The sequence below is a fragment of the Coloeus monedula genome (assembly GCF_965178545.1).
Source record: "Coloeus monedula genome assembly, chromosome: 8".
Lineage (NCBI taxonomy): Eukaryota > Metazoa > Chordata > Aves > Passeriformes > Corvidae > Coloeus > Coloeus monedula.
Window position 1 is genome coordinate 38,609,967 of NC_138788.1, and position 15,285 is coordinate 38,625,251.

At 40.8% G+C, this 15,285-nt stretch overlaps 1 protein-coding gene across 2 annotated transcripts in view; it reads left to right on the top strand.

The window, feature by feature from the left end:
• The window catches only part of INPP5A (inositol polyphosphate-5-phosphatase A), a 193,731-nt gene that overhangs the window by 162,034 nt on the left and 16,412 nt on the right, over window positions 1–15,285 (top strand). For both annotated transcript variants that reach the window (XM_082285746.1, XM_082285747.1), the window contains exon 12: window positions 8,738–8,811. In XM_082285746.1, the coding sequence (XP_082141872.1) occupies window positions 8,738–8,811 (74 nt within the window). The remainder of the gene's footprint in view (window positions 1–8,737; window positions 8,812–15,285) is intronic.

The window sequence follows — 15,285 nt, forward strand, 5'->3', positions numbered from 1 at the left end:
GAGGAATGATTTAATCATCAGGAATCATTTTATAATCTTTAACCACAATTAGAAATGAGGAATGATACCTACATTACTGTCTTTCGTATGATTTGTATTAAAGAATCAATCCAGGTAGAAGCTAATGCACTGCCCTTAGGATTTTGACCACAACTGTGTAGTAAAAGTTTCAGTGGATTAATTATCTTAAAAGTGGAACCTAATGATATTCCTGCTAAAATCATGATCTCTTTTTCCTATTGATCTTTGTGGAAGCTGGTGCCTAATAGTGAAGCTGAGCTTGACCTGGTGGTCTCCTGCATCCTGCTGTTTCTGGTGATCCTGGGTCCTGCTGCTCCAGCCCCCACTGGCCCATCTCCCACAGAAACACAGAGCCCTTGTCCGTCCATGGGCTCGGCTGCTCAGGGGCAGAAGGATTAGCCCAAGGGCGCACGCAGCTCCAGGATCACCAGAGGGTTCAGAGGGCACCGGTGGTGTACCAGCATTCATTCCAAACCACATCCAAGAATGTTATGCTGAAAAACCCAGTGGTTCCCAGCCTGGATTTTCAGGGAATAGAAGTGGTTCTGTTTCTTACTTTAATTGTGCAGCAGCTCTCTTGGTGGAGAGGACAAACAGTGAACTCTTACGGAGAGTATGCTCTGACTCCGTTTCCCTTCACAGAATAAATTCCCTTTATTCTGTGTGTCTCTTCGGCTTCAGCTGATATGGTATGAGAAGAAAATTATGATGTGCTGTAAGAACAGATTGAGTATAAAGGTCTTGTTCTCCCTCTGAGAAGTAGTGATTTAAAGTGATCCGTTATCATGCTAGTTAACTTAGAGGTGTTATTGCAAACAGTTCAGGCAAACGTACTTTTAAATTATAAGCAATTTATTGGGGGGTAGGGGTGGGGGGTTATATTCCCAGGAAATCCTGAAATTATATGCAAATTGAGCAGAAAGGTTTAGTCACAAGGGACCTCTCTTAAAATTTTTGTGAGAATATGTATGCTTATGAAGATTAAGGATCTGGCATCACTGAAAATGTATTAATCAACAGACAAGATATAACACAATGCACTCTTTCCAATGGCCTTGGCTCTGACCCTTTTAAAGATAATGGGAATACTGTCCACTAGGAACTAGATTAGGACGATCAAGTGCATTTCATCAGGGTATGACTTGAACCATGATCCCAGAGGTGAAAAGCCAGAGGTTTATCCACTGAGCCAACCAGCCTCTGTCCAGATAAAATCTTGAATATGATGTATAAGGGCAAATTAGGGTAGAGAAAGGAAATTGATTGCTTAGGACCATTGCTACCTCAGACTGGTCACAAGGAAATCCTGCCTATCCTGAAACTGCTTCTTTTATTTAAGGTGGTCTTCTGAGATTCCTGATTTTCATAAAGTATTAATAGGAAAATAGCTTCATGCTCTGTTTGTTTATTCAGAGGCAGCATTCCTGTGTTTAGAATTGGATTTGCTTAAATTAATGATTAGTTGGTATGCCACTGGATAAACTGCAAAATGAGAAATGACAGATAGGAAATATTACCAATAAATTGTTCTCACTAGCAAAACATAAATGTAAAGCCAGATTGCACAAACAAGTCAGTCCAGATGTGTTGGGTTAGCTGTTTACTGCAAGCTTCAAATAGATGAATTATTCTGATGTAGAATTTGTCCATCGCACAAAGTTACAAATATTATTTCATGACCTTTTCCCACTTGTCCTGTTCTATACAGCTGCTGTAAGGCCTAAGGATAATTCAGGTGTACTGTGATATATTTCTTTTATTAGGCATTGGTTCTTGTTTAAGTCTAGCACGAAGTGTAGGTTCAGCATCTGTATTTGCACTCTGTAGTCCAGCCTGTAGTATGATCTGCTAACGTGCTTTGGCCCTTTTTAACCTGTGTGACTTGGAAAAGAATATCCAAGGAGGCAATGTTTGCACCTGCATTCCAATCCCCAAGTTTATGGATCTCACCATCATCCCTTACAGTTAATATTTGTGCACACAAGCAGCATACCAAGGCTTCCACATCTTGCCCAAAGTCTGTGGCAAGCCAAATAAAGATAGAAAGGTGCTTAACTGTTTTTTCACCATCTCTCTGCCATAGCTCAATCCTCTTGCACTCTCCAGGTACCCCTCATAACCTCCCAAATGAATGCCTGCATGCACACAGGATTGCACACACGCATAGAGAAAAGCAAATAGTAAGTTTAACTTGAAAAGTTATACTTAAGGACACTTCCATACAAAAAGCACTGCTAGAGATGAGAGTGGGGTACCCAGCTGCAAGGATGGAGAGATGGGTTCTGATCCCTGGTCTGAGGCCTCCTGTCTGTGTATTTGTGTTACATAGGTGTTGAAAGAAAAATGCTGTGGGAAGCACAGGCTGAAATCCTTCTCTTTGCTGCTCCCAGGAGCTGCCTCCAGCAGTCCTCGCTGCCAGCAGTGCCCACAGGCAGAGCCCAGCTGGGTGAGAGGTGTGCCCTGCCTCGCCTGCCCCAACACCCACCTGCTGGCACCCAGCAGCTCTCCACACAAGGAGGGTACACATTTGAATCCCTGCTGGAAGAGGAACATCTCAGTGTTCAGTGTCTGGAAGTTCCCAATGACCTTGCGAGGTGCTGGGCTCTCTGTGAGGGAGGCACGGTGAATGACTGGAGCTCCCCACACACCCCCAGGGGCACACCCAGCATTCGTTTGCCTCTGTGGTCCTTCCTGTTCCCCAAAAGACTCATGTCAGCCAAGCCTGCCTCATGGGCCTCGCCTGGGGGAATCTTCAACCCACAGTGGGAGTTTTGCCCAAGTAAGAAACATTTCATAGTCATTCCTCAAGAAAATTCCAGTTTTTAACCACTCTACAAGTAATACTAAAACTGTATTCTCCATATTTCATACTTCTGCTGAATTGCAGCTCACAAGTAACTGTGTAACAGGACAGTGGAGTGCATGCTGGTTTGGACTCCCAAGTGGGACAAACTAATGTTTCACAGTAACGGATATATAAAGTTTAATGAAATAATCCATTGAGTGTGTCATATTTGCAAGCAGGATATTCCTAATTGAAGTCTTTTGGTTTTAAGGATAGCATCCACTTAGTCATTCCTGACATTTTGAAGGAGCTTTGTCACAAGCTGCTGTGCACAGTTTATGAATTACTACAATAATTTTTAGTGTCTGTCTCAGCAAAGTTGTGAAAACGGCAATTTGCATGAATGCATTTTTCTGGAGTCAAATTTTTTTTAAATTGAGGTAAGCACTGAAATCCCAGGAGAGTGAGTGGCAAAATCCATTTTTCCCATCAGAAAATGGGAAGCATGTGTTCAGCTGTGACTAGCAGTTAGTCACAGGACATGGCCACTGGCCTGTGGGCCACACTGCCCTCACATCACATTGATGGTCTAGAGAGCAGATACCGTCCGCTGGAGGAGTTGGACTGGAGCACAGGGTGATGGGGATGTAGTCTCTGTGTTACCTCTTGGGTGCTCCAGGCTCTCTACTGGGCACAGGGCAGCGTGAGGGATGGGATGCAATTCACTGCTGCAGGGCAGCGTTTGGGCAAGGAGCCCTTGGGGTGTGCAAGGAGCTTCTGTGGTCAGCAGAAAGCTCACTGCTGCTGCACGAGTGGGAGCCTAGGCTTCATCTGTGTCAGTGCTTTTGGCTTCTTAACTAGTTTATCCTTTACATATACTTCAGTCCTCTCATTAAAAACTAATTTCCTGAGTAGTATGACAGGTTCTGATTTCTGATGTTTTTTTCAAGTAACAAAAGTCTCACAAGATAAGATCTGGGTTCTCTGCTGCACATTGCATAACAGAGGGGTGGCTGAGCCCTTGGAACTGTTAGCAGGGTGTTTGGCTGACAGCTTATCCATACCATAGTGTTAGCCCTCCGTGCTGCTAGCCATGCATTGCTGTGCCTCACCCCCCTAATGCTGAGAACAATCTCTTTGGTGCCATTTCTCTGTGTGCCATAGATCTACATTTATGTGGGTGTTTGTGGTTTGACAGCACTGCCATTCAGGATATATAGATATGTGCAGAAATATTATATTTTACAGAAACAGCATAAGTGGTACATTTATATTCAATGATTTGGGTTTTTCTCTGTGAAACATGATTTTAAAGACTGACAATGAGAGAAAGAAGATTGAGATTCAAAATATATAGTAATAGATCATTTTACAAAGTCTTCATTAGAGAAAGAAGTAGCTTTAAAATCAGGCAGAGTTGTGTATGGCATTTTCATGGATAAATGGGAAGAATCAGCATTTCCACAGACCTTTATCTGAAGTCAGTAGACTGCTGAATCAGTTTCTAAATAATTTGCTGTGACTGGAAAGATGGATAAAACTACTGTCTTTCCAAAGTGTCTTGGAAAAAAATGTGTGCTCCACAAGACTGGCAAAGGAGGTTATGGTGACCAGGGTCCACATGTTTTAGTTCTCTGAGGTCACTCCTGTATGCTCATCTCCTCTTTTTGGTCTGAAACTTCATTTCCCTTTCACAGCTGTGAATTCTCTGGTGGGTCCTGCAGATGGATTTGATGAATGCTGCTAATATCACCTCCTGATCTACCAGTGCTCTGACTTTGGTCTGTAGGTCTTGATGAGTAATTGCTGTTGTTCTACTCCAATGACTGAATTAAGTTGCCCTGTTTGAAGGGGTTCATACGTGTATGATTTTAGCCAAGGTGGCCCATTGCAGTGTACCAATAGATGCTGACCTTTTACCAGTGCCTCATTGCTTTAAATTGAAGCAAGCAGAATCTCAGTTTCTGCAGGTGCCTAAACTCCCTTATAACCCTTTGATTACTGTCAAGCTGCATAATGTAGAAATTTAGAATTTTGCACATTTCTTTCTCCTCCACCCTGGCACATAAATGCATGTAACAGCGCTGCCAAGAGAAAGGGAACAAAAAGTGAGACTCCCTTCAGCTGGTTTTACAGACTACACAGCACCCTAGAAAACCAGCGGTTCTGGTAATTCCCTTAGGAGGCGATGGGCACTGCAGCTGACACAGGCATCAGCCCTAAATGCTTTTAACTCTCCTCAAATTAAATAGGAAATATTCTTTGCTGCAAATGCAGTCATTCCTATACACACTGCCTGGCTGTACTCCCCGCAGTGTGGGGTCACAGTGGCTCACAGGTATGAGCTAACTATTGATATATTACCCGTATGGATGGATGGTGTTTTCGTTCAGGTGTTAATCAAACATTCCTGTTGGGCTGGTCACTGGGCATTGTAGAGCAAACATCTTGACGTAATATCATCAACTCAGTGTTGGAACAGATAAAACATAGATCCTGCATCATCTTTGCTCTTATTTAGGTATAAATACATTGGTCAAACTGACTTCGGAGGAAAAAAGCAGTCTTCTGAAAACTGCCTATGACATATAATTCTGGAATGAACTGCCAGTCACAGCATTTTTAAATCTCTGTGTAATTATCACAGTGTGTCAGGTAACACCTTAAAGATTTGTTTCTTAAGGATGATCTTATTATGAGTAAATTAACTAGAACAATATATTGATTTTTAGCATTTGAACTTAATTTCTTTATCATTTTTAAGACATTTAGAGTGACGGACATACTCATGTTTCCTGTTACAGCAAATACATTATTCACAGTGCTGATTTGTGTACAGTATGGAAATGAGTGAGCAGTTTGTGCTGAAATTGCCATGAAAGGAATATTTTCCAGATGGGGTTTTTAAAGATAACATTAGATGCTTTAAAAGTAAAGACATTACCCTGTAAAATTCTGACTGCTCCGTAGTATCATCTTGCCCATGTTAATTTTCATTCATTTTCTGTCATGCCAGGTTGCTCCAGACACCCATGTACTTGTCTTAGAGCAGATATGATGCCCGTGTCAGGCCCTATGCCTCCTCTTACTAAAGTTGCTTTCAGGGCAAGGGACATTTGTAATTGTTCTGACAAGACCTAGTGAACACCTTGTGTTTGCACTAAAAATCTTGCATTTTGAGATTACAGGCTTAAATGAGAATGCAAGTGCTTTTCATACCAAAAAAGAATAGTTAAAACATGCTCTTCTGCTGAAAAGAGTAGCTGCAGTTTTCACAAAATACACAGTTCAGGTTTTCATCGTCTCTTCCCTTCCTCTCCTCACTGCCTGCGGTGCTGCCAGGTAAACACAGAGAGGTTGTAGGGAGGTTCCCACTGCTCAGCCCTGAGCACACAGATAACCTGTCCTTGCCCTCAGCAAGAGCGAGCAGGTGTCTGTCTGCACACTTTGTGGACGTGTTTGGACAGAAGGTTACAGGTACTGTAACACAGTCACTTAACAGCTAGGAAAAGAATAATTTATAAAAGTGCATAATTATTTAATATATAGCAGGAAATAAAAGCTTTTCTAAATTATCCAGCAAAAATATTTGGCTGTTTTACATAGCAGGATGAATTCTTCACCACGAGTGTTCCCTAAATACTTCTAGGCACCTAGTAGGGCTTAGGCTGTGTCAATTCAGATTGAAGCTTTCCCTTTACCTGAGGAAACTTGGGAAACTGACAGTGCAGTACACAATGCAGTCTTGTTTCTGTTATCTGTCACCAGTGTCAGCAGCTCATCTGCATAGCACAGACACTACGTACACAAGTGCAGCAAACAAACACAGCAGAAATTTTTGTGGATAATAATGCACATCCAAATGCTTAGTCCTCTAAACCCCAGGCCTCACTGAGTTTGCAAGTACCATCATAGCAAGAACAATCTGAATGTATAAAATTTTGAAAATGTGGATTGGTGTGAGAGGACAATGCATCTATTGAACTTCGCCAGCCCTTGGGATGCCCGTGAGTAATTTATACCATTGTGTTCTGGGGAGCATTGTTCTTTCATTCAGTCCTCGCAGTTTAACGCTTCAGAAACAGCCTTCTCTCCTGATGCCTCCCTTTCCCTACTCTGAGCTGTTTACTTGGAAAAGTAGGAAATGTGTATTTGCACCACATTAATAGACAGACATTTCAATTAATAGTTTTAACTGGGGATGGCAACTTGTTTTCTTCTCCCAGATACATATTGGGCCGTTGATACCTTTAAGGTGGAGACCCATGGAGCAGGAAGGGGATGGTTTGAAAAAAAACCATTTGTTTTCATAGCCAGTGTGTATGTATCGTGCCTACCAATCTGTTTTGCTTACTGAAATACAGAATCACAGTCTGGAAACATTCATGGTAATGGCAACATCCATTTATTCTTCAAGTATGTTGAAATTGCTTCAGTTAGACTAGTGAGTGACTGGACCAGCCCAACATTTTTAGGATTGAGTATATTATTAGATATATACTGTAAGTTTCCACACAGATTTTTCTAAATATTTATCCAAACATATTGAATTCTCAGGCTTTCAGTCAGATGTTAAAACATCTACAAATTGTCATGGTTATTGGTATTGCAGAATCTTTTCCAGCATAATGTCGCAGCATTTGGTGTTGTCTGAACTAAAGTAGGGAAAGCTGCCCATCACCTGGCATCTTCATGTAAAGGTACCTACATATGGCAGCATGGCAGGAGAAGTTGGAGAGAGCTGGCTGAGCCGTGGAGATGGAGCTAATCAGCAGTGCAGGTGGTTCAGGTAGCTGCTTTTCACACAGATAATTAATGTGTACAAGTAGCTGCTAATTGCACGTTTCAGGAATGATTTATGAGGTGACAGAGGGGAAAGAGGGACACAATCTAATTTCTTTGGGAACCTCTCCCATTCATACAATGGTATCAGCACAGCTGTGAGATGGGACATGATTAATGAACAGTGGGCAAATACACCTCCGTGGTGCGGGACAGTGCCGGGACGCTTGTCAGAACAGCAAGTGGCCCTCAGAGCCAGGGCCAGCACCGTGCAGATGATGAGCTGTTGTCTTCAGCTTACCAGTTCCCTGGGACATCAGGCTGCACCCCAGCCGGGTTCTGGAGTAAGCTAGTTTGTGTCCATCAGACCAGCTACAGGTTTAGTGGGGATAATTATCATTGAGTTGTTGTGAGTGGGTTTGTGTTTATGAACAAAGACTGTGGATATTTATTTTCTCTGTAGAGGTCCAGGGGAAAACAAATGTAGCTAGGACTAATATTTATACAGTACATTAAATCTAGACTTATGGACATCTTTGTTAAACACCTGCTTCTGGTGCTCTGTCTTGGCTGCTGCCTGGGAACACCCTTTACCTACTGTCACATATCCCTCTATCTGCTGTCTGCCATGCACCACCTGGAATAGGTGTTCAGGAACACCTCTCGTCTCTGCTTGGGAAGAGTGATGTGCACATCCTTGTGATTTTTGTTCCTGCTTATCTGCACTAAAGATAATACAGAGTAACAGGATACATTTCACTGACATGCTCACGGGCTGATCAGCATACCAGTTTGCTGTACTTTTTTAATGCTAGTCTGGTTTATCTCTGAAAATATTGCTAATGTAATTTCAAGAAATGTAGCCTTCTTGCAGTATGAGAGTACTTACAGGTCAGTGCTGTGAAGAGCCAGTGTTACGACTTTCATTGAGAAAAATGAATGTTTTGAACACTTTTCTCAAGGCACTGTTTATGCATCAACATAGTCCAGACTGTTTTACACTGTATTATAAAAACTGTTCTATGAAGGCTGTACCTCAAGCTGTGTGTGATCATAGTCTCTTTTTATTTCCTTTTATATAATGCAGTACTTTTAAAATGCTGCAGTTCAACACTAAAGAGTGAATGCATTTATTTCTATCTTTTATAGCTTTTAGAATTTGACAGAGAGCTGTCAGTCTTTAAAGACAGATTGTATGAACTGGACATCTCCTTTCCTCCCAGGTAAGATTCATATGTAATCCATTTATTTAACCAGCTACAACATAATTGTTACTTGCACTGTTGGTAAAATGTGAATGTTCCCATATTTATTGCAGAAATTATAATGATCTCTGTTCCTTTCATGACTGTTTATTCTCCCCACATCCCCTCCATCACTAATAAACCACGTGCAAGTAGTGCTCTGTAGCTCATCACTCGGGTTCCACTGATACTGTCTTTTATAGCTGCTCTTAAAACAGACCTGGCAGGATTGTGTGCTCAGAGATGTGGAAGGACTTTTAAGCACTGGGGCTAGATCACCTGTTAAATCACATTATTGCAACCATAAAGACAGTCTTTGCCTCAAGCTGTTTGATGACTGCGAGCAGTGGCACTCAGCAGGAGTGCAGTCAGCTGGGGGTGTAGAGCCTGCTGCTATCACTCAGGGTAATACAAGAGGGGTATCAGGAAAGGAGGCAGGAACTTAGATTCTGTTTTTTCAGTTTCAGTAAACATCATGTAACTACTAAAGACAGAATAACTTGGCTGGCTTAATACACATGCATTATTTTAGTCATCCCTGAGGTGTTTTAGCCATGAATAGACAAGTATTGCTATCATACAAAACCAAGCCTCTTGCAAATGGTAGTCCTGTTCAGGAGAAATCTGTGGAAAATTTGGTGCCGTTTTATACATGTATGGTCCCTTTCCAAGAGTGAGGAAGTCAAATCTCACAGTTGCTTTCAAGGGAAAGGAATACTGCATTCACAAGGAAAAAGTTCAAAAACTGGTAGAAAAAAGACAGATAAAACTATGCTTTTATATACTTTTCTGTTAATAGATACAATATTTTTAAATACTGCTATTTGACGCTTCATGGACAGATAGAAAAGTATGATGTTTTGGCATACACTAAGAAAAAATTTGGAAAGCTTGCCTTTTTGTGATCATAATCTCATTACTTCTCACCAGCCAGCTGCGATACTGATTTGTATTGATCCCCTGGGACAGTGGAAGTATGCACGGAGAGGTTGCCACCACTCTAAATTGTCCTTATTGATTGAGAATGATAACAGTAGACCAGCAGTGTGTGTACATCCGTGAGTGTGTCTCACTCGTCATGTATCTGGTCAGGGTAGATGAAGGTGAGGGGAAGTGATATGATTTTTATACCATACATACTCTCCTACTTCATTTCTCCAACATTAGTGCTTTCAGCCAGAGCAAGGCTTGCCAAAAATACATTGTTCCATTAATAGTTTTCAGATTCTTCAGACCACTCTGTAAGTGCAGTTTGGTGTCATGCTCCCCTCAAGCAGAGATCAGAAATTAGGTGTGAGTAGTCTCTGTGTGTCTCAGTTCTACTTGCTCGGTTTCCATAACAACTAGGTAATAGTAAAAATAATAAATGGTAAAAAATTTTTATGTACTGAAAGATGACATGGAAAGGACGCTAACACTGAGTTTAATTAACACAAAATTTCTTCAAACTTACACAGATGATACTGACAAAATATGAGACTTGAATATGAGAATACTGCAAAAAATAAAATACATAAAAACAACAGGCTAAACTCATGCATACACAAAGAGCAAACTGGCTTTACATTAGGATGCTTTTTTCACCCATCCCTCCTTGTTTTCTGTGTCATGAGGCAAGGACATGCTACTGTCCATCCCATGGTCCTTGCACAGCCACAGGCTCAGGAAGTCCTGTGTAAGTGAGGTACTTTCAGAACTGGATTCTCAGTTGTAAGAGTTACTGCAGGTCAATATGGTGGTTTTGTTCATGAAACAAGCACATTGATTTCCCAGAAGAAATAACATTATTTATTTTTCTTTTATTGAAATAATGACCACAATGTTCTATTAACTGCAAAACCGTGTATTTTAAATAGGCAAAAAGCAATTATTTTAATGTAGTACATCTTCTTTTTAACTTGGAATCTTTTCACTCATGCAAGGAAGAAATTAAATATATGGCCTAAATGTTTTGCTTTTATTTCCAGTAGTTCTTCCTCCATTTTTCCTCTTTTTTCTTTTCTGGAGCTTATGATGATGTAGCAGCTTTTATATCGCATTTGTAAATACAAGCTTGAATTACATCTGTCGTATATCCAGTTATACACTAGATTTTGTATTTTTAACAGAATACAATATCTAGTGCATGACTTGTATCTAAAGTCCTTGTAACTGAAGGAGGGTACAATCAGCCCTGTAGATTTAAAAACCATTTCCTTAAGCTTCTTGTTATTCTTAGCTGGAAAGTGTGCAGTGCATCCATTTGTTCTGCAAGTGCATCAAACAAAGGCTGTGTCACTGAAAGAAGGGACAGAGAAAGCTCTGGTCACTTTTGTGTCAAGCTTAGGGGCTTAGTTAGCAAGCACTGGAATTTAGGAGGAAGTTGTAAGCAATTGTAATGATAGCCTTAAAGTAGTATTCCAGAATTTAATTTATACATGCTATTTTAATTATGGTCGATTTCACCTCTAGTGATTTTGTCTGTGAATCACTCTCTACTTCCTTGATCCTTCTTGATGCTTGGTGTTCTGGACTTACATCATGGGATGCAGAGAGTATCTTGGTTAAAACGGTGCTGAACACATCCAAGTATTGCCTTTCACAGCTCACAGGAAAGGAAAGGGCAGTTAGGACAATTTTCTCTTTCTTTCATTTGCTTCATCATTTCTGCATGCAATTAATTGACTAATTGTAGAACACAGAGTTCTACAAATCAATAGCACAGTTGCATTTCTGTCCTACTTTTAACTTTTTCCCTCAATTCAGTGGAAATTCAGTGTACTTTTGAGATAGATAGGAAAGGTCACAGCCCTTTGAGTCACAGGAGACTGTTACTTAAAAATTCATTTTTTTATCAACCTAAACTGCTTATTCTCTGGACTTTATCATGAGATCTTACTGATACACTACTGTAGCTGGCCTGAGGTTGAAAGCTTTGGTCCTTCGAGTCAGTGATATTTTTGTGGTCAACTTCAGTGGGGTCAAAATTTCACCCTAAGCAGTTTTCTGGGTTTGTTTTCACACCACTCCTAGAGTGGCGTCACACCATGGTCCAGTTTCTCAGGTGTAAGTAGGGAAAGGTGGAAACAGGCTGCCTTATAACTGACCCTGTTTTACCTTGGTGCCCTGAGTGGCACCCAGTGCAGCACAAGTTCCAGTCCTGACCAGGACAGCCAGTACCCATTGTTCATAAGGGGCTGTGTGCCCAGTGAAAAATACTGGCTTTGTAGCATCAAAATGAGCAAAGTACTGCTTAAAATAATTAGTAAGGAAACAGTGTCTGGTAGCACCCAGCATATGGCAAGTGTAGGAGAGAGAATACCTTTTTGGAGGGAAAGTCTGGAGCCCAGTGGGGCCTGAGTAGTATTTTCCTCAAGCCTCATGGGCACTGAACCCTGTCCGGACTCTCACACGTGGTCGCCATGTGGGCCGCTGTGAGCAGCTCCATCACACGCTCCTGCAAAAACTTCTTCATATACTAAAGAATTGTTTGTCTCTAATTATACTTTTCTCAGTTACCACTGTACAAGTATTTCTGAATTTAGTTTTAAATTCGAGTCTTTGGTTACAAAAAATGAGAGTAAACGTGTTGCTGTTAAGATTCGGAAGTTTTGGTGACCTCAAAGTGCTTAAGTACTTCTGAGTACAGACTGAGAAAATAGTCAAGTCTGATTCTTGCATATTCTCAGTTTTTGTTTGAAGTTATGGAAAGATTTCTTCTATTGTACTAATCTGAACAGAGAGAACATTTTTATATCTTTCTGTATTAATTGTTTTATGTTAATATATCTGCATCTTTTACAATTGATTTCTCTGTCCATTTTTCTTAATTTCAAATGAAACCATGATAGTCATGTAGGCATTTATTTTTATACTGGTAGAATTTTTTTTTAAAGGAAGTCACTATACTAAGGAACTGCTAAATTGCCTTAATACATTGATAAAAAACTCTTATATTCTTAAATTTTTCGGAAGCTGAGGCTCTGTTTGTCTGTACAGGAGTGATTGGGAAGAGATACCATTCTTGATGTCTGGGATTTAGGGAAAATAATAAAGAAAAGGAAGGGAAACAAAATAAATGCAAACTCTCATTTAAAAAGCTCAAGGTTCTTCTTACCTTTTTATTTAGGGACCTAAAATTCTGAAACTGTCAGTCCTTCTCATTGCCAGTTTTTCATGACACTGAGATAGCATTTCATTATAAGTAGTGATAGAAATGTTGGCTTCTGAAGCAATTCTTTAACTATAAAATTCCATAATGAAATGATGTGCTGGAAATACCTCAATGGAGTTTTGTTCTTCACTGTATTTATAACTATCAGTTTCATTTTGCTCTTCAAAATCCATGTGCAGTGTGCTGTGTGCTTTCCTGCAGTTTGTTACTTACTTTTCTCAGCTGATTGTAAACTACATCAAGCAACCAGGGAGAGCACTTAACTCTTATGACCTGTCTAGGAAAACATCTCAGGAATCATTATGCACAGGTTTTGGCAAAAAAAAAAATAGGTCTGTACATATTCCCAGCCTACTATATTGTGTTTTTAATACCAGCTTTTATAAACTGAATGTTATATAAACATTTTCTTATTTTCTTGTGCTAATGATTCCTAAAAGTAAAATTTGGTGTTGTAGGGACTATCAAAAGTTTTAATTCTGTAGAGAGTGTACATTCTGTACTGAGTCAAGAACACTTCACAATATTTTTTGTAAACTGCTGAATTCTTGCTTGTCTCTAAGCAATAGTGAATAATTCTGTAGAGTAATTGAAATACCAGGGGCCTCTTTTCCTGCATTGTTGTATTTTCCAAGTCCAGACAGCCACTGAGAAAACACAAATATCTCTGAACAGCTCTTCTCAGCACTGGGTGTTCCAAAGAGAACTGTTCTACAACAAGTTACTCCAAATCTTCTGTGCTGTGTGGTGCTCTGAGTGAGGACACACCTCATTTAAAGCCTGTGCAGGAAGGTGTGTTATGTTGACTATCCATTGGGAAAGGCTGCACATAACACTGTAACTGAATTAATACAGCCTTGTAGACCTGGCTTAAATCACTAAAAGCCAGGACAGTCAATTCTATATTTAGAAAAGCTATTTTTCAAGACTTTACAAGTTTGTAATGACCATTGCTTTTATTGTGTATTGAAATGTGACATGAGAGGCTCCAAAACAAGAAGTAGAACACATGCTTCCCTTTGGTTCACAGCAGAATCACAGAAGAGCACCTTGCAAGGCTGTTGCAGGTGGATTTTTCTGCCTTGGGTTACTCCTGAGTACAGCCGGTGTGACATCAAAAGGACAAGTAACAGAAGTAGAGGATGCTGTCAGCCTGTGGCCAGTCCCCACCTCTGTGAGGAGGAGGGAGCTGAGTTCTGCTCTCAGAGTTCCTTCTACAGTTCATGGGACAAAATTTGAGTAACAGCTCTAGGAGTGGAGACTAGAGCCTTGGCAAGGGTGATAAGATGGCAGGTGAATGAGGATTTTCAAAATTGCCAGTTTGGTTCTCAAACTACTAAACAATATTCAAATGGGCATTTGTTGGATTTTACGGAACTACATTACTATTTTTAATCATACATAATTTTTGGTAGGTGTAAATAACAATTATTTATGTAATACTTCTGTGAGACTTATTAATTGATTTTGCATCTGTAAATTGAATGGTATTAAGGCAGCACAGCAAATTAATGTTACTGCGTAGGCAAAGGAGTTTTGACAGGGTCTTGATGGATTCTGTGTTACTGACAGTAACACAGCTTCAGGACTTTTTAATTAACCTTAAATGTGGGAAGGATTGAAGAGCCACTTCTGAGCTTTCCTACAGTCACATCTAAAAATAGCATCTCTGCAGGCATACTTAGGGAACTTAAAACTAATCTCTTGTTCTTCCCCAGTGCAATACTGTCATTTAGTTTAAGACCATATGTCTGCTTGATCTGATGTGAATTCTTCCTCCTGCCGTGGGTGACCATCGCACTGTGGTGCAGAGGGAGGGGTGCTCAGGTAGTCACCCCTTAGAACCATCAAGAACAAAGCCTTGACTGAACCTAAGGGTGCCTCCAACCCAAACCATTCCTTCCTTCTGTGATTTTACAGCACTGACAGCATCTGCAGGCCTGTCACTTATTTCCTCTCTGTTCAGCAGCCCTAAAGCATTTCCTAAATTCCTCTTCAATTCTGAGTTCCTTTTAATTCTTTAATGTATGTGCCTAAGCCATATCAGCTCACCACTCTGTATGCCTGGGCCCAGACGAGCATGCCAGGGATGCAGTGAATGAACTTCCAGGGAAAAGAGTCTTACGCAACCTGGTGTGGACCCGGATCTACTGATGCTGTGCCCACACAGGCTCCCAGCATGTTCTGTCCAGGGTCCTTGGAGCTTGCAGGGCAGTGGCAGGAGGACAGCCTGGGCCAGGCATTCCTCTGGCCCTGTCCAGAGCCCACCCTTCCCTCATAAACCCTTCCTCTGTCCTGGT